Source organism: Strix aluco, chromosome 5, assembly GCF_031877795.1.
Source record: "Strix aluco isolate bStrAlu1 chromosome 5, bStrAlu1.hap1, whole genome shotgun sequence".
Taxonomy (NCBI): domain Eukaryota; kingdom Metazoa; phylum Chordata; class Aves; order Strigiformes; family Strigidae; genus Strix; species Strix aluco.
Window position 1 is genome coordinate 55,205,584 of NC_133935.1, and position 27,167 is coordinate 55,232,750.

The 27,167-nt window shown below is 40.5% G+C and overlaps 1 protein-coding gene across 1 annotated transcript in view; it reads left to right on the plus strand.

Moving 5' to 3' along the window:
• The first annotated feature begins 10,750 nt into the window (after positions 1–10,750).
• The window catches only part of ADAMTS20 (ADAM metallopeptidase with thrombospondin type 1 motif 20), a 101,831-nt gene continuing 85,414 nt past the window's right edge, over positions 10,751–27,167 (plus strand). The window contains exons 1-3 of the mRNA XM_074827416.1: positions 10,751–10,900; positions 11,303–11,649; positions 24,392–24,554. Of these exons, the coding sequence (XP_074683517.1) occupies positions 10,810–10,900; positions 11,303–11,649; positions 24,392–24,554 (601 nt within the window). The 5' untranslated portion in view covers positions 10,751–10,809. The remainder of the gene's footprint in view (positions 10,901–11,302; positions 11,650–24,391; positions 24,555–27,167) is intronic.

Below are 27,167 nucleotides of genomic sequence, written 5' to 3' on the forward strand. Positions count from 1 at the left end.
GTCTCAAAGTGTAATGAAAGCTTATTGTTATGCATGTGTGGGAGATATTAAAATTACAGTGGAACTAAGGGTTTCTCATTCTTTAATAACAAATGCGTTATTGAGTACAGAAGTTTCATATTTCTCTGGTTTTAGAAATGAAAATGTTTAAAAGAAGAGGGAACTAGTCTTAGGAAGAAAAATGAGGGAATGAAAGTGTCTTGTAGGCTCAAATCCAAAGTACTTTTATTCAAAATACTTTTATTCAAATATTGTCCATTTTGTGACTCTTCAAGGTCTTAAATCAAGTGACCTGGTGATTTTGCTTCAGGGTGTAGCAAACAGAGTCTACAACACAACACCCTTTGCTTGGCAGGAAAGTCTTAGGATTGTCAATAACAGTTTTCTAGATTTTGCTAGTAACATTAAAGTTTATGTCCTAGGTTATGGAAAACACAAACATTCTCTTTCAATACTGGTTTTAGCCAAATGCCTTGGTTTTGTACCTCTCACTTGCTGGAAGTAACTTTACAAGTCTTACATGAAGTTGAACAATGGCATAGCTTGGCACTATATAAAGTTTTTACCTTTTTGTTCAGTGGCTGAACCAATTTTTTATTTTAGTTCCTTTGTTCATACCTAATCTAAAAAATTTTTCCCCAAAATTCTTGACCAGAGAATGTAAGAGAGAACTGGAAAAGCTTCCACCTTGATAACATTTCTTTCAAGCTGCCAAAAGTAAAGCAGAGTTGAAATTACTCCAGCTATAAGGAAAGAAGTTCTGCCCAGTAACCCTGACTTAGAGACCTCAACAAGAATGATGCAGGATTCTTGAGTTTATTTTCTGTTGCTGCCTTAATGAGATATGAAACCGTGCAAGAGAAAGTTGATCTAACTGCTATACTGTAACAGATTTTCCACTAGGGAAATGGAAAGTATGTAATAAATAGTGGAACATCATCAAGAAAATGGGTTACAAGCATGCCCAGCTTACTCTACTGAACATCTAATGGAAACACAAGATCAAATCTCCTTTGGAAGAAATAGGATTAAACACGGGTTTTCCCCTGGATGAATTCTGTGACTGCTGTCTGGGATAAAACAACTCTCCTACTTCATTAGTTTTGTAAATCTAAAACTAAATTCAGCCAAAATCATTTACTGAATTTGGATTTATTTCTCAAAAAAACGATTTCTCTGTATTCTCCTTGAAGATGTAATCAACTAGTCCAGTTGCGGCATCACTACTTTCTGCAAAGTCAGCATGTACAATCCAGCTATTAGGAGATTATCTTTCAGATTTAGTAAAAATGAAGATACAACATTTCTAAGCCTTACAAAATAATGGGTTCTAAAACAGGTTGAAAATAAAACTGAAATGAATTCATTTTAGTAAGTTACTTAGAATTATATAAAGTGGTTCCAAAAAATGATCATAGAATCATAGATGGTTTGGGTTGGAAGGGACCTTAAAGATCATCTAGTTCCACCCCCTGCCATGGGCAGGGACACCTTCTACTAGAGCAGGTTGCTCAAAGCCCCGTCCAACCTGGCCTTGAACACTGCCAGGGAGGGGGCATCCACAACTTCTCTGGGCAACCTGTTCCAGTGTCTCACCACCCTCACAGCAAAGAATTTTTTCCTCATAGCTAATCTAAATCTACCCTCTTTCAGTTTATAGCCATTACCCCTTGTCCTGTCACTACATGCCCTTGTAAAATGTCCCTCCCCATCTCTCCTGTAGGCCCCCTTTAAGTACAGGAAGGCTACTATAAGGTCTCCCTGGAGCTTTCTCTTCTCCAGGATGAACAACCCCAACTCTCTCAGCCTGTCTTCATAGGAGAGGTGCTCCAGCCCCTCTGATCATCTCTGTGGCCCTCCTCTGGACTTGCTCCAACTTTCTCCCCAGATCTTCCATTTTTTCGCTTTTTAAAAATGGGAGTTATGTTTCCCCTTTTCCAGTTGGTGGTAACTTCACCAGACTGCCACGACTTCTGAAGTATGATGGATAGTGGCTTAGCCACCTCATCTGCCAGTTCCCTCAGGACTTACAGATGCATCTCATCAGGTCCCATGGACTTCTGCACCCATAACTTTGAATGTTGAGCTTATATAGGTCTGGTACAATAAACATAGTTCTTTACACATAGCTTCGTATAGCTTTGCCATGGAAACCCTCATCCATCCCTTGTCTTGGTGGTCAGTTTCATATTTTTCTCATGAGTCTCCCAGCTGGGAAAAGTAGTTTATAAAGGAGGATTAAAAAATCATGTATTTGAAAAAACAGAATGAAGATGGTAGCTTCTGGTATGCTAATTCAGTGACTATCAGCTGGCATAGAGCTGACAACTCTTTTCCTAGAAGTTTCTTGCAAGACATGAAGCATATACTCTCTCCAGGAATAGCCTGTTAATGCTATACATGATTTCACTCTCCTTTTGTCTTCAGCAATTGCATAGTCAGAGTTATGAATTCTAATACATAAATGGTATTCTAATAATGAATGAGAATATCTTGCCCAGTGAGCTACTACAAAGATCCACAAATTCGTGATGTTCCTGCATTTGTGTAATATGACTATAATGTCAGAACAGTGAAATTAGTGCAAACCAAGTTCACATCTCCTCTGAAACACAACTCTGTGATATGAGGATGTGTCATAATGCTAGCTAGTGTTGTGCTCTTAAGTAATCTTTTTTATCACGCTATAGAGCCACACTTAGGACACTGAATGAAGTTCAGATGCCTCTGGATCCTTGTAGCCTTTGTGCAGCTCACTCATATGGACATATACTTTAATACAAATTTCTGATTTTGAGGAGTTTAATTCCTGCTAAAGCTATCATTTCTAAACACCACAGGATACCACTGGGTAAACACACAATTCAGCACAATTAGGAATCATTTCACTTGCTATTAACAATTTGATGCTGACATTTTATGACTGCTGTTTGTGTCTTGGAATGCTAGATTTATATTCTCTTGTGGACTAATTTTAGGGACCTACCCAGAGTGGGACTCTGGAAAAGCCTGGTAGCTATGAGAGAGCTATGTGAGCCAAATTATCCCTGGCATAACTAACAGGGCTGATATGAGAGATGAATTGGGCCCTATGTCTTTACTGTAGGGAATACTTTCTCTTGAGCCAAAGTAACAGCTGCAGTGTGCTTGTGACTTAGAAAAAAGCTTGCTTTTTGGCAGAGTACACATGCCTTTGTCTCCACAGTACAGTAATTTTTATTTTTCTGAATGATTTTTTCACTTGTACACCTCAGGTTAAAGGAGTTTTTTCTTACGCACTCTTCTCTAAGAGTATGTGATGACCCACACTTGCCTCCCCTTGAAAGCTGAAATTCCCCTGGCTGACAGGTGCACTGTGCTGGTAGAGCTCACAGACGGGGTGAAGTTCAGAGCAGGATTCCTGCCCCAGGGTTAGCAGAAAGCACAAAGCAGTCTGCCAGCTTCTCTCCTGGGACTCTGAGCCCCGGTACGTCCATGGTGCTTGCACAATGCTGGGTGTACTACCTTGTAGCTGGCATATGCCTCTTCACTTTCCTTCCCAGGGGATTTGTAATGATACCAAAGTGCCTGTCTTCACTTAAACACAAAGAAATCACTTTAATCAACCGTAAGCCTCTTAAATTGGTAGCTATGACTGCCTGGCATATATTTAACTGTTTGCAAATAATACTTTTTGCCAGTAAGTTAGTATTTCATAGACAATACTGAAAAATTATTCATATCAAAGATAATGCAGGATGTCAGTAAAAACTAGGGGAAGCAAGTACCAGTTACATGGTATTGTATGCAGTACCCTTCAGTCCCAGTGTAAGCCTATATTTCACAGGATAAAAGTTGGCAAAAAACTTAATGTTAAAAATTATAAAAGTAATGAACTTGCAACTACCTTTGATTAAGGAAAGAGTAAATGTGCAGACATTAACCTTAGAATAAGTCACCATTGTTCAAAAACTATTATAGTGTGAATTCAAATAGTAGCATAAATATATACATACTGTAGGAAAAGAAACCCACATTTTTTTTCAGAAGAGCTTTTGAATCAGCTCAAGAATGAAAAATACTATTATATCAAACTGCTGAATCCAGTTATAATATGGTTTAAAAATGACTACAGTTTTCTACTGGTTTCTATTTAATTGATTTCACTTCCTTTAAATTCTGTGGGTTCATGGCTTCACCTACAGGGTCACCCTGAATTGCTCCCCTCTGCCCTGGTCTCCTCAGTATCCACACTGCACACACACTGCCATGCTCCTGGGCTCCCTCTGGAGTGACCAGGCTGGTTGAAGGGACAGTCCACTCCAGCTCCACCCACCAAGGGTGGATGAGACCATGATGGGTTAACTTCCTGGCTCACCAAGAGCATCTCCTGCAGCATCCCTAATGCCCTCACACCTTCACCCTTCTTTGTACACTACTTCAATGCTTCCAGGCATTCCCATCCTGCTCTCAAGACTAGAAAAGGCCTTAGAACTGTGCTATCCAGTCTGGGTTGATTTGTTTTACTTCGTACTCGACTAGTGACAATTTTACTTCAAATGCCCTTTATTTGGACCCTATCGTCATTTAGCCTCTACTTCACTCATGTCAGTGACAATACATTTATATTTCATTGCAACATATATGCTGTCCTTGTGTACTGTGGGGGTTTCATGGCTAGATCTTCCCCTCCCTGACCAGCCCCTGGAGCTGCAGCTGGGCTGGTGGGTGGACAGGCACTCTGGGAGTGAAGCTGAGGACCAGGCAGTATGGTGTGGGGTAAGGCGAAGGAGGAGAGAGCAGGGCAGAGGATGGGGCAAGCAGTATCGGACCTACATCGGCTTTAAGTTATTTGGAATACGACCAGAGTCCTTGCTGAAAGGCAGTCTCCGATAGTGCTTTGATGGATGATGCTGCTGGCCCTGAGTTTCATAAGAAAAGCCACAGCTGCTTGCAGTAGCAGTGGCGGGGCATGCAGGACCAGCCCAGCGGCCACTGCACACAGAGTACTGAGTCACCTGCACACAGCAATCCAGCCAGCCACCTCCCTCCAACAGCCCCAGCTTCAGCAACTGGCTGCAGAGTTGTGCAGGGGGCATGGCGGGGCACAGCGGGGAAGGGCCATGGGCTGCAATGCTCAGCGTCTGGGCAAGGCCAGCCTGCTCCAGACAACAGTAGCCTTGATCAATGGGGCCTCAAGCCACTCCCAACGTGGTGCCAGGGTCGGGCGGTTCCATGGTGTATATATATATATGGTATAAATATAACCTCTGGGACTTCTCAGAATAAGCATCAGGCAAGGTGATGAATAAGAGAAGTGACTTCAAACTGGTCAGATTTGTGCAAAGGGTTTAGTGTACTGGCAAGAACAGTAAATAAGGAGCCTGAAGAATTGATTTAAATTGTATTCCACAAGACAGAAAAATGCCAAGATATAAGGAAGTAAAATATATACTCCATGTAGTCTCCTTTTCCAAATAAAATTTGTTCATAAGTCTTACTTTTTATAACAATTTAACTTACTTAAATGTTGCCTTTGCTTTTTCTGAACAACTGATACAATTTTGCATTTGGATTTTCAGTCAAAACCACTTACAAAAGACCACTTTAAAAAAACAGGGGCAAAAACAAGTTAAAGGATTTAATAGCTAATCTGTGGTAGGTTGTACTGGGCCTAAGGAAGAAATTCATTAACTACTCAGTGTGCCTTTTTACAAATCCTACTCTTTTTATCTGGTAAGCCTTATCTACTGCAGCATGTTAGGTGTACAATACAAATATTTGAATAATCATGACATAATTGCAATTCTGTTTGTCCATGCAATCCTAGTGAAACCCTGAGGAAGGCAAGTGGTTTCAGTGAGCACAGAATATCCTTGTATTCCATTCACTTGCAAAGTAATTGGCACAACATACTTCATTCCAAACATATCCGCTGAAAGTTATAAGTGAAAAGTATAAACGGTGTAAATAGATGGATTTATTTCACTGATGTAGGAGGCATTTTAAAGGCAACTGTTCAATAGCAAGCTTTAATGTCAATGCAGATTTAATGAAGTCAGAATAAATTACATCACTGAGGACTGCATTTGCAGATGTAAACCAGCATAGTTCCACTGCCTTAGCTGGAGCTTTACCAGTCTATAACTTCTAGTCTTGAAAAATTCAATCAAATATTCTCCATTGCTTCTCCTTCCTTCCTCTTCTGTTTCTTTGTAGCCTAAGGCTATTTTCTCCAGATTTTTCTTCCCCCTACATCTCTGTTCTTTTAGTAGGTCTAATGATTCTCTTCCTCCTCTCCACTTTGGTCTCTTCAGCTTTCACCAGGAACCTTTTTTCCTTTGTTTCACAGAATCATAGAATAATCTGGGCTGGAAGGAACCTCTGGAGGCCAGCTAGGCCAACCTTCTGCCCAAAGCAGGGCTAATTTCAAAGTTAGTTCAGGTTGCTCAGGGCTTCCTTGTCCAGCTGAGTTTTGAATATCTACAAGGATGGAGACTGCACAATCTCTCTGTGTCCTTGTTCCAGTGCTCAACCCCTCACTTGAATTTTTATTTTAAATATTTCATTATGTATTTTTGCAGTTCTGCTCCTTTAAACAGCTTCCATAATTCTCCAAATTCGTTTCATCCTCTTGCCTGTCTCCACCCTTCTACCTCTTAAAGTTGTAGTAAACATACTATTTCCAGGCTTTCTGAATTTTCTGATGCACTTATATTCCTTCATAATAGAAATACACCCCTTCCTTTGATATATGGGGTTATATTTACTCCTCACAAGACTCAAAATGATGCCATATGGGTAGAGATCAGGTTGAATGGCCACAGCTTGTTGCCCAAAGCCATTCAGGTAACATGAATACTACTAGAACTGCCTAAAACCCCCTCTTATTCTCCTTTGCTCCTGCACAGCTAACCCATCTTGCATTTGAAAATGACTTGTGCCTAATACCTGTAGAGCTACACTGGTTTCTGAAAGCATCGTGGCTGCTAAGTATAAAAAGGTGTTCAGTTTGAGTGCCTGACATTGCCTGAATCACCAGATTCACATTTGGAAGTTTACTTTTTGTTTAGGATGATGTGCTGATTTTGGCTGGGATAGAGTTAATTTTCTTCATAGTACCTAGTATGGGGCTGTGTTTTGGATTTGTGCTGGAAACAGTTTTGATAGTACAGAGTGTTTTAGCTATTGTTGAGCAGTTCTTACACAGAGCCAAGCCCTTTTCTGCCTCTCACCCCACCTCACCAGCGAGTAGGCTGGGGGTGCACAAGGAGTTGGGAGGGGACACAGCCGGGACAGCTGACCCCAACTGACCAAAGGGACATTCCATACCGTATGGCGTCATGCTCAGCATGTAAAGCTGGGGGAAGAAGAAAGGGGGGGACATTCAGAGTGATGTCGTTTGTCTTCCCAAGTAACTGTTCTGCATGCTGGAGCCCTGCTTTCCTGGAGATGGCTGAACACCTTCCTGCCGATGGGAAGTGCTGAATGAATTCCTTGTTTAGCTTTGCTTGTGTGCTTGGCTTTTGCTTTACTTATTGAACTGTTTTTATCTCAACTCATGAGTTTTCTCACTTTTATTCTCCCCCCCATTCCACTGGGAGGGAGTGAGTGAGCGGCTGTGTGGTGCTTAGCTGCCGGCTGGGGTTAAACCATGACAGATGAAAATTTGAAAAAAAGATTGAAAAAAGTGGCTTATTTGGCACTGGATTTTGAGCAGTAGTCCCATGGCACTGCCAAGAGCTACTGGAACAACATTGGTAATCTAAATAAATGTCAATCTTTAGACAGAGATGGACCTTCAATATTTACTATAGAAGAATTGGTGTTCTATTCTAAAGGAGAATGCAGGGAAAGTCAAGCACATTAAAATGAGATTTAAGTAATCTTATTGTTTTTAAAATATTCGCATTTTGAAGTAAACGTTGCCTTTTCTATAATATTGAAAATACATACATAAATTGTTTAAAAATTGAGTCACCTGCTTGTATTTGCTTTGAAGTGGGCTACAATGAATCTTGGTGCTTGAAGTGAGAACATTGAATTTTGACTTCCCTGATGCTTAATGCTTCTGTTCATTTTCAGAAAAAATAATTTTGCAAATCATAAACAAGTGAAACATCACATCTTAATCAGTGAGTATTTGCTTACACTTAATGAAATAGTGTCCATTTACTTAATCACTGACAACCATTTAAGTTGACTAAGGAAGGAGATAACTTGCTGCACTCTGATTACGCTTTCAGCAAGTGAGATTAAAAAAGGTGTAAATTCTCATTTGCTGGAGAAGTCTCAGGCATGTGCAACAATTGTTCCTCTCAATTTAACTTCTTCCCATTTTTCGTGCATTTTACAACAGTCAGTAAAATCAAAGCATTCATCCCTAAACTGCTCTACTACGATGTGAACAAGCCATGTGTTACTTTTCTGCAGTGGGTCATCTCAGCGTACTGAAACGAACCTTGTTATCTTCATACTTCTGTGACGGTGGGGATGGAGCTCTCTCCACCCACCTCCTATTCTTTCTCATCATCCAAGGCTCAAAACTGGAGTTTTGTTTACATGTCATGATCAGTCTTCTCCAGTGTATGCAGTTTAAAAGAAATAGCTTGGAATTCTTGCTTCTTGTTGGATTACTTTGATATTCATGGTATTTGGAGACATAGGCTTTCTGTTTGTTCTCACTTTGCAGAAGTCTTCAGATTTCAAATCTTTGTTTCTTGTTATATGACAGTGCTTATCAGTGACCCACATAGACAAAACAGTTTAATATGCATCTGAGAGCTGCCATCTTCAGACTATTAAAGAAGACAAATCGGTATTCCCAACAAGACTCAATGTTCTCAAGATTACGCTGGATACCAGTATACTTTGGAACAATCCAGACATCCCTTCTACAGTCCTGGATTCTGACAGAGGATACTTGACTTTACTCTAGCAGTGAAGGTTCCTCCAGTACTACTCACCTTCATTCAAAGCCTGATCAGCTCATTCCCTTATTTTAGGAGAAGAAAACATGTCCTCCAACTCCGTTACAAGATTCCTAAAATAACAGGTGAGTCAGATCACAAAACAGCCTTAAGACATAAAAAGGACTTCAAGCTCAAAGGCCATCCTTGAGTCCATTTTGCCTTTGACAGAGCAGTCATTGACTCCTCTTGTACCCCTGTAAGAACAGAGGAAGAGGCTGGATGAGCTCAGTTCCACCTGTGCGCTCTGTTCCCTCCAACCATAGCAGGTTATCACTTCTGAAGTTGTTCATACTATCTTGACCACCAGTGCACCAACGAACAAATGCACTGAACACGGTACTTGCTGAGATTATAAACATCTCTGTTTAAACCCTTTATCTGACTTTCTTTTTGTTGAAGCAGATGAGATTGAAACAAAGCACTTAAAGAGGAGAGAAAAGGAATATTTGAAAAAAAAGTTGTATGTGCACTGCAGGTTTTCTGGAGAGCATTGGTAGCTGAATAAACACGTCACTGCGTGTATTGACTAGACCCCCATCCGTCTTAGAAACCTGTCTCGCCATATGTATCTGCGTTGTAGATACTGCCATTTAGATGGATGATGCTGAAAATGATTCCCCCATCCCTAACAGTGACCAGTCATCAACTAAACGGATTCTCCAACTTGGGGAATTTTTAGTTCAAGGCAAGATTCCCACTCCCTCCCCCTTCGAAGGTGTAGGTTTAATCACAGCTGTAAGGACTAGATTTGAGGACCAAACAACTAAATATTACATTTCATTAAAACAAATTCCAGAACTGCCTACTTTTCCTGAAAAGGAATCATTGTACTTGTACAGCGGTTGCCAGAATACGGCCCCCTAACAACCTGTTTTCAGTAAGGCTGATAATCCACAGGCTCCGTGTAAGGGATGCGGGGCTCCCTGAGTGCTGGTACAAGCAGTTTTATGAAGACTTTGCCCAGACAGAATAATCTAAGTGGGGACCCGGTGTGTTAAAAGAAAACAAGTCCAGCCTGTCGACACTGGTGTCGGACTCTGCCTTAGGATCTCCGTCCTTCGGAGCTGCCCACGGAAACGTCTTCCCCTTGGAGCTGACGTGCAGGGGAAGGTGATCGGCGGAGTGCGTGTGGGTGACACGGGACCCGAGGGGACGCCCCCGCCCTTCACAGCGCTGCCTCTGCCCTTCTCGGGGTGAATGCGGCATGGCCAGGCTTCCCAGAAGTCCCTTTTTTTCACTTAAATGACACCTCTCTCGGGCTCTAATGCCAGCTGCACCAGGCGACGCGGGGAGCGGGGCCGGCGGGCGGCGGGACGGGGCGCCGGGGCCCGCCGAGCCACCCCTGCCCGCCCCGGGGGTGCTGAGGGCCCGGTCCGCGCGGGCGGCGTGTGAGGGGGAGGCGCCGCGCGGCGGTCGCGCGCGGGGTCTGCCCTCCGCCATTGGGCAGCTCCTGCCCCGGGGGCGGGCCGGGCCCCGGGGCCGCTTTGAAGTGAGGGTGCGGGGATGGCCCCCGCCTGAAGGCAGCCGGGCAGCTCCTCGCCTCCCCGCCGGCGGCGGGGGCAGGGGCAAGGGAGGCGGAGGAGGAGGAGGAAGGGCCGGGAAGGGCCGCCCTCGCTCACCCCAGCGGCGGAGAGCGAGCTGGGGGAGCGGAGGCGAGGGGCTGGGAGGAGAGGGAGCGCGGCGCGGCGCGGGGCGGCTCCCGCGGGAGCGGGCGTGTGAGGGCAGCGCGGCGGCAGCGAGGAGGGGCGCGGGGAGGGAGCATGGAGGAGCCGCGCGGTGCGGGGCCGGCCCAGGCGGCCGGCGACTGCTGAGGCAGCGGCCCGGGGGCGCCGCGGGCACGCCCGCCGCGGAGCGAGCCATGCGGGTGGCGAGGTGGCTGGCGGGTCTGCTGTGCCCCCTCTCCCTGCTCGTCACCGAGTCGTGGGGAGTCCGCTTCCACCCGCGACAAGGTAAACAAGCGGCAACAAAGGCGGCGACCGCCCCGGGGGTCCCGGCCCTGCGGCAGGCGCCGTGCCCTGCGGGGCGGCAGCCGCCGCTCCCCCGGCCGCGGGCGGGGCGGAGGGAGCGTTTCCTCCCGGGGTTGGGGGGGGCGGTGGGGCAGCGGGGCGCCAGTTTTGGGGGGCGGCCGTTGGGGCGCGGGAGGGCGGGCACGGGGCGCCCCGCGGCGGCGGGTGGCGGGGCCGAAGCGGGGTTCGGCCGGGCGTGCCGGGGTCAGGCCCCCCGCTCCGCTCCTGTCACCGGAGCCCAGGCTAGCGCAACGAGTGCCGTGCCGTGCCAGCAGCCGCTCGGGTGCGAGGGAGGGTCCCCGCTGTGCTGTTGCGTCAGGCTCAGCCTCTTGCTTTCTGTTGCAGAGACCTTCGTAAAGCAGCTCGCCTCCTATGAAATCATCACACCTGTCCGAGTGAATGAATTTGGTGAAGCTTTCCCTCACACGCATCACTTCAGCAGGAGGAAAAGGAGCTTGGAGGCACCGCTGGAGCCCACAGCTTTGCGAACACATTACCAGCTCAGTGCATACGGGCAGATCTTCCAGCTCAACCTGAGTTCTGATGCGGGTTTCATTGCTGCTCAGTACGCTGTGGAGCACGTAGGGGCCCCGCAGAAGCAGTCCTCCCCCGATTTGCGCCACTGTTTCTACCGTGGGCATGTCAATGCACAGGAGGCGCACATGGCTGTCTTCAGCATCTGTGGTGGCTTGGTAAGCATGTTGGTTACTGCCTCCTGTCTCCATTCATATTCCTCTCCTCCCTGAGAGAAATGTAGTGGGATGCCTTTGCCGCAGAGCTGAGCTGGAAGTTCTCGGGCATCGTTCCAAGCAGTTGATCATGAAATGTCATTGGCAGTTTGCAGTCATGATGATACTTTTTTGGTGGGATATACAAATGCTGCTTTCAAAGGATCTATTGCTGGCCTGTAATAGAATCGGTTGATGTAACTCCTGACACCAAGAGCATTATAATGGAGGAAAAAACATGCCTCGGAAACACAGTAAGCTATTGTTTTGATAAAATGATGCTGTTACTTGGCATCAGTTATGTGTTTGTAGCTTTATAGATTCTATGTGGTTATGAGTGAGGAATAACGGTACTTGAGATGATGAGAAGAACTAGTATTGGTATTTTTCTTCCTCTGCTTTCAGCAATGCTGTAGAGGTGTGTCATGTTGTAATAGGTGTGCAGCACTGCTCTCTAATCACTTTTCTGTTAAAAGTGAATGGGAAGCTTCCTACTAATTTAGGTAGGAGTGTGTCTATAGAACAATGCTTAAGAACTGAATTGAGTAAAGAAATCAAAACTACCAATTCTTTACTTATGCCTTGATAGCAATCCTTATGTCTTCCAAAGTGATAAGGAAGTAACAGTATCAAACAGCTGTCTATCAAAACAGTTGTACTGTGTTGCTAAGTTTTATAGTTTTGTGTCTAGAAACAAGATGACTGATACCTAGTGCTGTGGCACATCACTGTTTATTGAAATGCTAAGAACAAGTGTGTGATGTGCAGACTGTAAAAATACGATGTTGTAAATATTACTGTGAATTTAAGCTGAGGTTGTCCCATTTTTTTTTTGCAGTCGCTCAGGAAAGTAAAGGTGCAAGACTTGTTTTGGGGAACTGAAAAAATCCAACTTTGTATTCTAGTCTCTTTCTTATAGCCTATAGAAAATAGTTGGCTGGATGTGTTCAGGAGGATGTAATGCGTATTAAAAGAAGGTGATACACATGTTGGAAAAGAGGATCGGAAATAATTTATAGTTGAGAGAGACATTTCTCTCGTGCTTATTTTTGGATATATGCCACCTTGTCTTTGGGTTGAGGTCTGTAGACTTAGGCTAGGCCTTGGAAAGAAACAGAGAAGCAAGCATTTGAAAACAGTAATTCTGTATTCATCAGAGTTTTGCCTATATATCTTGCTTTACAAACAGCTGTCGTTGGTTCTTGTCTGCATTATCCAAAACCCAACTCAAACCTATACCAAACACCGTGATACATTGCACTAACTCACACGTGGGAGTAGGAAAGAGAAAGAATCACAAATATGGTGTTTTTTTCATAGTAGATGCTCATATACCATGACATTGAGAATAGTGTCATACTTTATACGGAATAAATACAAGAAGCTTTAAAACCCTTTTTTTTAATAACTTTTGTTGCCTGTTTTAATTCTGACCCTGAAAACCTTCACTTTTCCTTACTTGAAGGGACCATGTGCGCTGAAAATAATTTTTTCTGAAAAATGTGTACCTATTGCACTTAGAAGTTGTCTCAACTACCTATTATTAGCAGTTCTCAAACTCTTCAGCATGAGACCCTCTTCTCTGTAATAATTTGAATGTCTTGCTTCTCTCTCTCTCCCCTCCCCACAAGGGCCTTTAAACTGAGCCTTTGCCTCTTTTAGGTGAGCCTTGTGAACTTTCACTGCAGCTTCCAGCTGACTTAATGTTCTCAGTCATTGCCTGGCTGACACAGTGGCTCCTCTGAGCCACCAGCAAAGGCCTCACTGTCCCGGTGCTCTTGGGACCTTCTCTCACTGCTCATTACACCTTCTGCCCAGGCAGACACAGGAGGGTATGTAGCATACGCGGTGTTGTGGCTGCTTTCCCCTCACTAGTGATGCTGTAAGGTTTTTGGAAGAGGAAGCAGAGCCCTGCATGGGTGCTGGTGCACTTTTGGTGGGACATACATATAGCTCCCCAGGGAGGGATTGTCTGGGGATTAAGAGGCAATCACAGCCAGCTGGTTGCCTATATCTGTACAGAGTGTCCTCCAACCTGATTCAGAGCCTTCAGCTTAATGTTCTTCCTCATCCTCATGGATTCAAAGTAAATGTTACAGTCTTCATGTGACTGCCAGGGGAGACAACTGTTTTGAAGCTGAGAGAAGAATGGATGTGAAAGGAGGGATGTAGAGGCCAGATGGAATTTTCCTGTGAGATCTCATTCTTCCTGAATGCATTTGCTGCTCCCAGGTGGGGCTATCCTCAAAAGTTCGTAAAAAAATTTTTTTTTTTCTCCAGGTTTTTAAAATTTCATAGCTTTGTACATTCAACAAATGTACCTGCAGAAATAAGCTAGTCAGTTATTGCTCTTATTGAACAGTACCATGCTTCATGAATATGTGCAAAGATTTAAGTGGGACTGCTGCTGAGGTAAGATACTATTTATTGTGAGTGAGACAGTAGAAACCAGTCTAGTGACTCAATAGCCTTGTGTTATATTTATTTTAAGTGAAAACCTTTCTCTTTGTAGAATCCATTTTCCTCAGTGCTGAACTTGAGTTTGATGTATGGAAATTAAAATATAAGAGATTGCTTTGAATCTTTATTTGGTTTAATTTTCAGCTTCCAGTTTTGCATATATAAGGCAATTGCTGTAGAGCAATGCTGTAAAAGCTAGGGAGGAAAAAAGGACTTGGGCTTAGATAAAAAGGTACAGGAAATTTAACAATGGAATTTTAAAAATTGCTCTGAAGGTGTGCGTGAGTGATCTGAAGTTAAACCAGATACCTGCATTCACTTTATCCTGTGGGTGTCTATCCCCAGGCTCTGCACTGCCTTCATTCACAGCTTCACTCCTGCTTTCCAAGTTCTTTCTTTTTTGTATTCTCAAGTTGAGCGTGTTCTCCCCTTCAAGCTCTGCTTTCCCTTTCCACCCTCAGTTAAGCCTTTCTCTGAGTGTGCCAAGAGTATGTACAACCCAGACTACCCATGGAGCATTGCTTAATGGCTCCTGACACCCTGTATGCAGTTTTGTCATGTTACATTTCAAAGCATGCCCTGGGTTTGGGGATGCAAATGGCAAAGGGAGGTTAGAAGGTCAGCAGGGAGTCTGTAGTAATTGCAAGGGGGGAGTGTGTAATTAGGGAAGTTTGAGATGCTGTCAAAGGCAGAAGGTCATTTGGAGTGATGGCCTAGGTGCCTAGCTGAACATCTGATCACATACAGGCATATTTCTTGCATCTTTAGAGTAACTTTTGAAATTTCATACTTTTATTTCACATTATTTTCATAAGTTCTATATCTCTTTTACTGCATTAGTCAATTATAGCTTCCTACAAACATTGGAAACAAGATTTGCTGAGGATGTCCCTGGATGCATGTAGACTAAAGAGGCCTCTCAAATATTATCCAGACACCAAAATCAGAGTTTGAAAAAAAATTTTAAAAAATTAACTTTCAAGAACATATGGCTTACAAGTTTACTGATAAACATGAGCAAATACCAGTGAATAAAGTATCTTAAAATGAGGGTGCTATCACCATTTGTAACTAGAAAAAGCCTGCAATTCCTAGGAGGCCCCTTTCTGAAGAAAGGAGCTTTACTTTTATTTTTTTAATCCTGAATAAATGCTGTAAAAAAAAGTTTTAGTCCTTTGAGAAGCCTGGTATTCTTTCTTGGAAGTCAGGAATGTGTTGACTGATACTGAGGATAGTTAAAATTGTTTTTTGTGAGCTGAGAGAATGCCTAAGTGCTAAAGGTGCTTTATGTGACTCTACTGTGAGAGAGGGAAAGGTAAGAAGGGAGGAAGCATACATCTTTTTGGGTGTACAGTCTCTGGTATATAGAGCAACTTCACATGCTCAGTCAGAAGTTAGGAGTAGGAAAGTATATGTGAACCTCTTCTTGCATGGATTCACTAGCTACCAGGTTTCTGCAGTCCAGGAAGGCAGGACTGCTTTGTTTGAATATAGCTTCTGGAGTGTAACAAGGTCTGCGTCAGCTTCCTAGGGAGCTCAGGGAAGCCCCTTGGTAATACTCCTTTACTGCACATCAAGCTTACTTTTGTCTGGAGAATGGCGGGAATATGAACTGAAATGTGGATCTTCAGAATTTCTTCTACAAAAGGTTGTGTTTATTTTTTTATTAATGTGGGTCAGTGGGTCACTTTTCTGAGAGATTTTGAAAACAATTCTGTCTACTACTATGGATGAGTGCAGTGGTTCCTTTTAAAGAAAAGTAGGTAGTCCTGGAATTATCTTAATGAAATGTAATTTTTAGTTGTTTGGTATATAAAAAAAAAAAAACACAACAAACCCACAACAAACAAAACCAATAACAACAAAAAAACCCAAACCCAAAACCCAAACTTGCCAGAAGCTAGTGCTAGCATAGCCAGCATCTAGTTTCTTGTGGAGATCTAGTGCAGGTAACAGACTCCAGATATTTGCTCCCCAGTTTTGTGCTGCTTAGTGCTAATAACTTCAATGACTTAAACTACATCAGTAAAGAAAGCTTTAACACTTGTAACTGGAGGATATGCTTACCTTCACTTAACTTAATGCTTTAACTTATGAGCTGTCACTTCAGAGAAGTTACCTTCTATATCTGAAAGGTTGCATTTATAAACCTATGAGCATCCATAAGCCACATACTAGTTTTTATAGGTTTTATCTTAATGCAGAGATTCCATCATAAGCTAGGAAAAAATCATATTGTCAGCTCAAGGCAATCAATTCTTGTTTGAACAAACTAAGTCTTACGGTTGCTGACTGACTGATGTGATGACTTCCACTTAATAGTTCTGGTTTCACTTGTCATATAGTTATACAAGATGAGACTCCAGCCCAGGATCTCTGCAACACAACAGTCAAAAATTTCAGTGTTTCTATTATCACCCTGTGCGTCTGTTCTGTCTCTCACCAGCACAAAACGGTTTCAAGTACAAGGACTGACTTTGCAAGTAAAAGATAAAATGTTCTTTCTTTTTGGCTGTTGTTTTTATAGCTAAACAGAACAAAAAAAGGATCAGGAAGTATCTTCTCTACATTGAAAAGGTCTAGATAAAGATTTTTGTACTTGGGTGCTACATTTGAATTTTTCATTTGATTTTTCTTTTTGCTGCTTTCTTCTTTGATTACTTATTCTTTTGCTGTTGACTTAAATTAACTTAAAATTTTTATCTCATTTACTTTAGTTTGTTTTCCTGTGAGCTTTTTCTTAATATGTAGTCTCACAAGCAGAACAATTTTTAACTATTTGTACTTCTGTGACACTTGATCTAGCACTTTTCAACAAGAGTCTATTTTAATGACTGCAGTTGCCTGAAGTCTTTGCAGTCTTGCTCCGCTGGTCACAGAATGAATGGCATATATCTTTTTACTATTGCTATCTCATATCTTTGTAGCTTTGTTTTTCTACATATAGACACTAGATGTCTTTTTCACATACATCTGAGAGTGGACCCTAACACTTGAATTTACTTGAATGTGATCCTGTATCCCAGAGTCAATTTCTGCCTGCCTGCCTTGACAAAATGACTATTCATGACACAATTTCTTATAAAATAGTAAGACAGCTTAGGTCCACCCTGCAGATGTTACAAAACCCCTGAAATATCCCCAGTACACGTTCCCCAAGCTCTTTACATCTCTGCTTTTCCTGAACATATTTCCACAGATGTTATACTTTTTGTGGACCAGCACAAATCAGCAGACACAGGTGGTAATTGCAATTGTAAACTGAGAAAATAAATGGAGTTGTGAATTGTACAGCTGAAGGTCTGCCACAGAAAATGTCTGTTGGAAGCAGTAGGATCTGAGTATGTGTCTACCTTTTCACCAGCAATTCTGCATGAATTGTCCTTTAAACAGACTGGGATGTGCGTAATAATGTTTTATGTCAAGGATGCTCAGCCACTGCTGGCCTGCTTTTTGCCCACATCCTGTGTCTTGTAGCCTTCTTCCCTGACGCCTGCTTGAGCACATTCTGTTTGCCAGATAAATTGTTCTGATGTCTGCAGCCCGTTCTGAACTGCTGCCTTTATAGGACATCTATGGTCTCTTTTTTATCATTTTAGGTTTATGCAGGACAGGTGAATTTGCTGGAAAGCTGTGGGCAGCCACATGAGATTGGATTTACATATATGTGTGTGTGTGTGTGTATATATGTATGTATAAGCAAGTTCACTAAACTTCCAGGAAGTACACAGAAGGAACATGAGTGATAGGGGTGTCAGGAGAGGGGAGAGGACACAACATATGGCCCTTTGCTGTCACTGGGTGAGCTAAATTACTGAAATAGTGTACAAAACGACTTTTTTTTGTCTTAAGTTAATGCTTCCAGCCCCAGGTGGCAGTCAACACTTAACCATCATGGATCGCAGGAGACTTTGTACTCTTGGGGAATAGATGGGCTTCCCACATGAGATAACATATCTGCAATAGTCTCAGTTGCCATTATGTTTCAGATGTACCCCAGAAAATGGCAAGATTATGGTAGTAAAGTTCAGATACTGTGAGAACAGGTCATACCTTCAGGGTGTACACACTGACAAAAGTATTCAAGGTAACTTACTGGGTGGTTGACTAAAACGTGAACATCTAGCCATACCTTGCATGTACTTGAATAACTGCTTCATGGCGCACATGGGCCTGAAAGGACTAGGGAGCTATTTGTCTCCCAGTGAGAGAAAAAGGTGGTTCTGCATGTACTTAAAAACATCAAAGCTAGGAAGTTCTCTTTAAACAGAGAGAAGTTGCAAAAATAAATTTGCTTGACATTTGCTGATACAGACACGATTATGTGATGAAGTTTCCTCCAAGATTAAGTGTATGGATCCCCTAGGTCAGTGTTCTGTGGGAATACTTAGCTTGATGGTAATTTATTTATGTGCTAAAAAGAAAGTCCCTAAAAATAAAAAAGCCAACAACCTCCTCCCTCCTAAAAAAACCCCAACCAAACAAAAAAACCAACCCCTTTTAGGTATATATACATTCTGTTTCACCAGTTTCAACAGGTATTGCAGAATAGCTGCTTTTCCATAATGAAATCTCCATGTATATATCTATGAAAAAAAGCTGTTGTGCATAATTTTTGACTTGTCTAGCTTGTTCACTATGAATTATATATAAAGGTAAAAATAAAAAAATAACCCCTCTCTCTTTCTTCCACTCCAGTGAATCTTGTTAATTGCCATGAAGCCTCCTCTTTCCAGCTGTCTTTGAGATCCTTACTGTAACAGTCTCTCAAGTTCTCTGCTATTTAGCTAGTCTGTTGTTGTTATGAATTGTATTTAGAAACTCCTGGAATACCATTTTACCAGGTTTCAGCCAGACTTTCTTGCCTAGAGTAGCCTTACAAAGTGATGTTCAGGGTACCTAGTGCCAGGTTTTACACTTCCTGCAAGAATATTCTTTCCCCTATGTGCTATGCAAAAGGAAAATACCCTATTATATTTTTTTTGGGGTGTGTGTTCCTGAATGAAAGTAACTTGGCAATAAGGACACTGGATCCAGATCAGGTGTGAACATACAAATGTAAACCTACAAATAAGTAGGATCCCTTTAGGAATTTACACAGAATTTAAATTCCAATCTTGAATTATATAATTTTACTTAACCGGTGATTAGGTGTATTTCCAGACTGGGACACTTTGAAGCATAGGTGGATGCCTCATCAGTTCTGTTCAAGGTGTGATTAAGTGTGCTGAAGGCGTGATTACAATCTTCTGATGAAATCTTAACATCACAGAATCTGTAAGGAAATGTAGTTAGAACATAGTTAAATTTACAATGAAAGATTTTTTTTTAATTCTATTTCTCTCTAAGAACTTCAAATATAATGTTGCTTTCAATCACTTCTAAAAGTATGTTCCACCTGAAAACACTTACTCATTCCCAGGTATTTCTTCACAGCTGCTTAGCTGGTGTATTATTATTCTATTACTATTTTCTTATTTGTATTATAGTAGCTCTAGTTTTAATTAAAACAGTAGCTTGTAACCACTACCTCTTGTTGGTTTCTAGCTGAATTATCTTCTAGTAGAAATACTTTTTCCAGGTGTTGGCAGTGTACCATGATCAGGTAACCTCATACTTTTTTCTTCAGTGAACTAATTAAGCTGTGCTTCTTAAGTCTTCCATTACAAAACATTCTAACACTGGAGCAGGAAGAAAAAGGTGAAGGGCTTCTCACATGATTGAGAAAAGCTTTGAATTAACACAAGGGTGAGGGAGAGGAGGGAAGAGGGGAAAGAGAATAATATAAAAGGAAGGGATTTTGTAATTTACTTTGACCATGAAAGTACTCTTGGTGTAAACTACTTGCAGGTTTTTAAGTTTGAGTTAAGAAGCTGTACCATGAGGGCATGAAAAATACTTGAGCATAGGAGTGGAGCTTACCTGGGAGGGAATCTGCCAGTTTAGTCATGTTTTCCAGAACTTCAGTTGTTCTTTTAGCATTTTTCTGAAACCTTTCCAATTTTTCTGTTGGACATATTAAGATTAATTCTGAATTTCTGAAACCTGCTACATATCCCTTATGTTTTCCATGTGTTCTTACGAAGTTGCTGTTATACACAAGGATGTAATTTGTATGTGGCACATACTTTAACCATAACTTCTGCAATATTTATTTCTACTACTCTTGGAATAGAGCAAATACATTGATTAAGACTCTACAGTTTTAAGCTGCTAAGACATACCATATATAATGAGTAGCTGTGTTGATCCATTGAACTTTGATATAATATAAAGTGTCTAACTCATCCAGAGTATTTTAAATCCAAGAAATAAATTATCTTTCTCATGTGGGTTTTCTCATAAATGTCCTCAAATCTATGCATATGCATAGTACTGAGTAGCACTCCCTCTTTGGACCACTTATTTATGATGTGCAAGAGACTGTTTTCAATTTTGTACTCTGCTTCTACTGAAGAGATACTTTAAATGTACTTTTACCTCTTTATCTGAGAACAGAAATAGAATGTTTCAGGCAGATTTCTTGTTGTATGATTTGAGAGGCATCTGTAGATGATAAGTAAATCCAGTTCATTTCTGATTTCATTTCCTGCAAATGCTTGGGCTCCTGTTTCAGCAACCTGCCTCTGTACATCTAAGTGACTGTTTTATTTGGTTTTACAAAAAGTATTTTTCATTTGGATCTCACAGCCCTCTTCCTGCAGTAATGGCTCCATTTTTATCAGCAGAGTCTGTCACCAGATTAAGTATCACTTTCATGAATGAAGGACTGTAAAACAGACAGTGTAGCTAGCGACTGAATTTTTGTAGACATATGTGTTAAGAAAATGAAGAGATAACCATGTGTAGCTAATCAAAATCCATCTTTAGTCTTTATAGAGAATTTAAAGGATTGGAATTGGTGGCTTCAAGCTCAATGCCTAGGTTGGGTTTTAAATGACAAATATCATATACCCTTCTTAAGGTAGAGCGCTGTTTACATCTCTTATCCTTTGCTCTTTCTCACATACAATATAATGAATTCTTCTCAACTTGGGTGGGGGATGTGCACAAAATTTATTGTAGACTACTGGTGAGAGGTCTTCCTAATTAGTCAATGGTAGTAATTACTTGTGTATCTATACATTGTTGAATCTCCAGTCTTAAGGACACTATTCTCCCTTCTTGTATTAATCTTTTGGTTTAAAACAAAAAGCTAAGAATAATTCTGAGGTCATAAAACATAATATAGGATTCTTCCCTTCCAGATTTCTATCCTAATGTTTTGGGCTATAAGTTTATGGTGTGTTTTGTACTTTCTTCCAAATAATGAAAGAGATTTCATTCTGCTTTCTAGGTAATTTCTATAATCATTTACTGTGAAGATGAGCCCAGTTACTGCTATTTCTGGGTATCTTATAAAAGAGGGAGAATTGCCTGATTTTTTTTTTTTTTTTAATTTTTTTTTTCCTCCCTAGATGTCTTCAGTGTGTCCTTTCAGCACAGGATTCTGGATTTCAGTTAAGATACATGTATCAGTTCTGATTGAGATACTTAGACTACAGAGCAGTGAAAGTTGAGCCGCAGATGTTGCCAGGCATTTTATATTGTGTATTCATTGTTAGGCTCAGCTTGATGTGCAGGCTTTGGAGCACCACTCTGAGTTGCTTTTGTGGGCAAACTCTCGATGATATGAAGTTGCTTTGTTTGCCAGGAAAAATGGTTATCAATTCCAGGTGACCCTAACTATTTCAGCTGAAAAAATATCTTTCTTTGATAGGATTTTTAACTGCACAGAGAAGTTGGTACACAGTGTACCTGATTTCCATTGCTAGTGCTTAGACAAGGAAGTGTGGGAATGAACATCTAGAGGAAGGGCAAGGCAGGAATACCTCTTTTGGAGTATCAGCAATCCTAGATTGACTTCAATCAGTCATGGTGCTTCATGTTGACTTTTCCAAGTCCATCGGATAGGATAATGTGTGAATAAATATGGTTTTGGATTCCTAGACAGACAACCAAGTGCTACCAGAGGAAAAATCCTGAGTATGGGGTCAGGAGTCTGAGTGGAATTTTCAAAGTGATCAGACTCACTCAAAAACATGTATCTTAGTGATTTCTTTGAGTGTGAAATGGTAGAAAAATATAGTCTTGTTCTTGTAGTTCATCTTTTTCAATGGAAGTCTGATATTCTGGAAGATGTTTAGTTTAAAATGTAGCACAAACTCTTTCCTTATTAGTTCTGTGCTATTATTCTCATAATCGGTATGTTTGTTGTAGCTGAAACCATTTCTTTGTAAAAATATGAAAGTCTGTTAGTTGGAAAAGCCATTGAAGAAAGAAAACCAGAATATCTGCTCTAGCTATTAGAAGGAGTAGAAAGGGAGCGAAATGTATGTGTGGAATAAAGCAGTAGCAATAAAGTTTTTGCTTAAATCTGAAATAGCATTTTAAATGTCTATCTAGAAATAGGGTTTATGGTATGTCAGGAGGAAAGAATTAACTAGCATGTTAGTGTTCCAAATAGTACGGGGTCAAATTTATCATGTTTTGGTAATTGTGACTTTAATAATTTATATAATAAACATCAACATGAATTTTAGCATCGGTTCTTGCTGCTCTGTCTGTCCCTGCCACTTTGCCCAGAAGGTTGCACCTACTTAGGACTAACTGACAAGCTGTGGCATATCTGTTTTCATGAGGCCCTTTCCAGGGAGGCACATGGCATTCTCAGTATGCTTCATCTGCTGTCCTCTGCAAATCATATGCCCTGGAAACACTGGATGTGAGAAGGCTGAACTGAACATATAAACGATCCAGCATGAAGACTACTTGCAAAGAATTTAAGTGAAACTGAGGGGAAGAAATATTTGCATCTAACTTGCAGAAAAAGTCTTGAAAGGAAAATACTAATTAGCTGGGTGTCTTTTCATTCCGCAACAAAGACAATGCAGAGGATCCAACCACAGTGGGTTTACAATAACTGTAATTTTGGATGATATGTATGCTATGCATCAGGCAAGATTACAGATAGTCTGACATATGCCTGAAGCCTAACAGACTTTTAAACACAGGAAACTGATAACTCCTAGAAGGATCCTGAATTCAAGGGGATATTATCATTTCGGTACAATACCCTGGACACTAAGGTAGTCCGCAGTAGATCTTAAGACTATTTGGAGGCTGCTTAAAAAAAAACCCCCATACTATTCTCACTTTTCTTGTGTATCTTGCTCTGCCGTTCTCTTTATAACCCTGAGTTTCAAGGTTAATCTACATAATATGATTTAAGAGATTATGACTATTCTCTTATTGGTCAACATGCCTCACCAATATGGCAAAACAGCTAACAGGATGCAGTGCACCTGCTCACTCTAGCTGCTTAATTGGCTGAAGTGAGGAAGTTGCCAAAAACTCTGAAAATAATTTGATTAAATTCTTACATGTTTTTTTTTCTCATAGTCTCCTGAAATAAGGTACTTAAGCCATAGGAAACTATGAATTTAGTTAGAAGTGCAGTGAGAAAGAAGAGATTCTGTTTTAAGATTTCATAGTTGAATGGATTATGGGCTGAGAGGGTGGGGGAAAAGAGCTTAATTTTTGTTCTTTTTCTTTGTTTATGTGCCAGTGCTTTTGTTAGTAATCAAGTTAGTTTGGTTTGCATTACATAGTTACCCATGTGTGTCTCCTATAGAGTGGGAGGAAAAATCTAAAGGAGAAAAACACATTAATGAAACTGTCAACTTTGAATTCCTGGAACTTGTTTCAAAGTCTTTAAAAAGAATATCAGGTTAACACTGTTTCTAATCGATAGGCAAAATAATATATTTATTCTGAAGTTGTATATAAATTATGTAAAGGAAAGAAGAAAACAATTCAGTCTAGAATTTGGACGACACTCAAATGCAGAGTTTCTTGATGGCCCCTTTGCACAGTTCCCAGCTGGTCCTGCTTGGTTATGCCTAGATTCTCTTTACTTTTATAATCTCCTTTGCTTCATTAACTCTGTGTAGTGATTACCTATGATACATTGTTAATGCGCAAGGTAGTCTGTTATGAGTTATTCTGGTGGGACAAGTCTCAGAAAACTTCTATTTGCTTTACCTTCAAGCTTCCATCTCCAGCTTCCACTGAAGTTTCTGCTGTCTCATGTTGCAGATTTACTTCCATTAACTTCAAAATATTATCATAAATAGTTTATTTAAATGAAAATTTTTATATCAGTATTTTTAGTGGAAAATAAATCAATTACTTCTCTTACTTTCAGATGGGCACCTTTAAGGCACATGATGGTGAATATTTTTTAGAACCTCTGATGAAAGCGGATGGAGGTGAACATGAAGATGAGCATAACAAACCACATCTTATATACAGGCATGAAGAACTAAAAAAAAAGTATCAGAAATCCCATAAACCTTGTGAAGTTTCAGGTATAGTCATACTTTAAATTTCAATGTGACTTTTTCAAATGTCAGATTTTTTTTAAAAAAAAGGAATATTTAATTTTTGTAAATAATATTTATCTCCAGATTGTTCCATTAGAACCTACACATTTCTTTCATGTAGGCTTGGCAGCCATTTCTTTTTTTGTCTGTCAGTGGCTAATTCAAATGTAGGACAAAATGTGCATGTAAAAAGACCCTAAAATTCATGATATTGCAAGAACTTCTCTGTGGGTTTACTTTTACGACTATGTTGTCCCATATGTAAACATTTAAAGAGTAAATCCACAGGAGCTGTTGCTTAGATTCACAAAAGATAACGAACTTATTGCAAGTTTAACAGATAATACAGGACATCTGTCTTCCTTAATAATGGAAGCATCTAATATTACCTGTTAACGTAGATTTTTGTCCTTATGAATGTTTTAATAATTTGTTCATACTACATATTCATAATACTTAGTTTTATTTAAAATAAAGGAAGGTAGTTTACAAGCATACTGTTAGGATATGTGACAAGTAAATGGTTGTACTCTCATAGCTTCACAGTATATAGGTAAATCATTAAGCAGAGTAACTCCTGAGTGAGAAATTATGCAGTGAAAGTGACTATGAACAGCAAAAAAAGCTTTATTAATACCATGAAGCAGTGAGTAGAAAGCACTGTGCTTTAACATGTTTTTTAGTGAGGCAGAAAGCTTTCAGTAGTTGTTTTTCATAGTTATGCATGCATCTTTGTAGTTGGAAAGTAGTATGGTGTGAGAGGCACCTGCAGCTACAATCAAAGTACAAAAACTAGACAAAAGAGTGGGATTAGAAAGGATTTATTTGAAATTGTAGGTGTCCATAGACTCATTCTAAACACTGAGATACCATCTGCTTTGGGATATAATGATGTGGAAACCTTTGAAGATCCTGCCTGAGCAATGCACTTCTTAACCTTTACTATTATACTAGTACCACTTAAAAAATATTTTTCATTGTGTTGGAAACATATTTTTTTTTTTAAGCCTATTAACATCAATGCTTTTCTTTTGCTTTTGATAGAAGCATATGGGCTTCGTTTATTTGGCTTCAAAGAAAGCACAAATGGGTGGAGATTCACAATAGGAGAAAGCAGCTTATATTTGGTTCAGCTTGGCATTCAGAAACATCCTGTCTAATTAAAATTCTACACCTTTCACGAGATTGGAATTTGTGTTTATGCATTTTTGAATGTACTTGCACTTCAGGAACGTTTAAGCAAGGCTGAGTACGTAAATATGACTATCTAAAGAAAAGGAAAATAGTAACATTTCAACTTTAGTTTCTTAAGGAATATCTGTCCATATGTTTGAAAATATAAATTGCGAAAATAATGGTGTAGCTTGGGTGGCTAGTGTTTTCAATTTTAGTAAATTCTTAAAGCATATTTTATAGTCAGAAACAATAGTTGAGAATTCTGCTTTTCTGTAGATACCAAGGCCAGAAAGCAGCCATTATGATCATCTTGCATTCAACAAATTCTAGTGAAAGGTATTTCTTTAGCTCTATTTTAGGAAGCTGATGCTATCTATTTCTTGATTGTCATTGAAGAACAAGGCGTTAGTACTTTGAAAATCAAGCAAATGTTGTTATTCCTGATTCTTTTTTTAATGATGAATAATATGTACTGAACCAAAGTAGAGGTCTTTCAGTTTGTTGTGTGGTTTGTCTTTTTCTGTATTGTGTATGAGAATTCTAGGAATATAAGCAACCTAGTGTGAGGAAAAAGGCTCCAAGCATTAAGAATATGTAGTTACTCCAATTTATTGGAGTAACTAAAAAAAATTGTGATTCAGGGATTCCTGTAACTTTTTGGGGAGTGAGGCTGCAGAAATGTTCATGGAGAAAAAACATGTGTTATTTCTGTCCTTCTAAAGAAGAGATTTGTCTCCTTCAATGCTAGTCTTGCCTGGTTGTTCATATCTTTCCTTCAAGGAGGAACAGAATATATCTAGCAATACTTGTGATCACGAGAGTTTCTCTAGCAAGTGAACCTTGACAGAGGATATGAAGAGGCATAGCATTCAGTACATCTTTTAAGTTTGAAATTAGACCACGATAGTTACTTCTAAAATTGTCTAATCTTTTCCTCGCTTTGTATGGGTTTCTTCTAAACTAACTTGCTGATGAAAAATTAATTGGAAACCCTGGTACAAGCCTTACTCAAGTCAGGATAGGGCATCTGCTGCACTTCCTCTGTCCATAAATCCTGTCTCCTTAGTACAGGGAAGTTCATCTGAGTTTGCCATAATGTTTTTGATAAATAGGATAGCTATTACTCATCCACTTGTTGATTTCTGGTGTTTATAAACAAAATTAATTTGATTTATTCTGGTATTGAATTTGTCTTGGCTGGTCCATAAGTTCAGGTTGTCTTTAAACTCCCACTTTATATGTAGATCCCGTTTCCCATTTTGCCAGTACTCTGAAATCTCAGGCACCTTCTCTGACCTAGTAAAGATAATGTGCATGTGAGATTGCTTCAGCCAGTCCTCTTCAGTGCATCAAACTCGGTCAGTCTGAGCACATCTAATATACATAGGTACTCGTGAACAAGATCCTTTTCAAAGCCAGTCC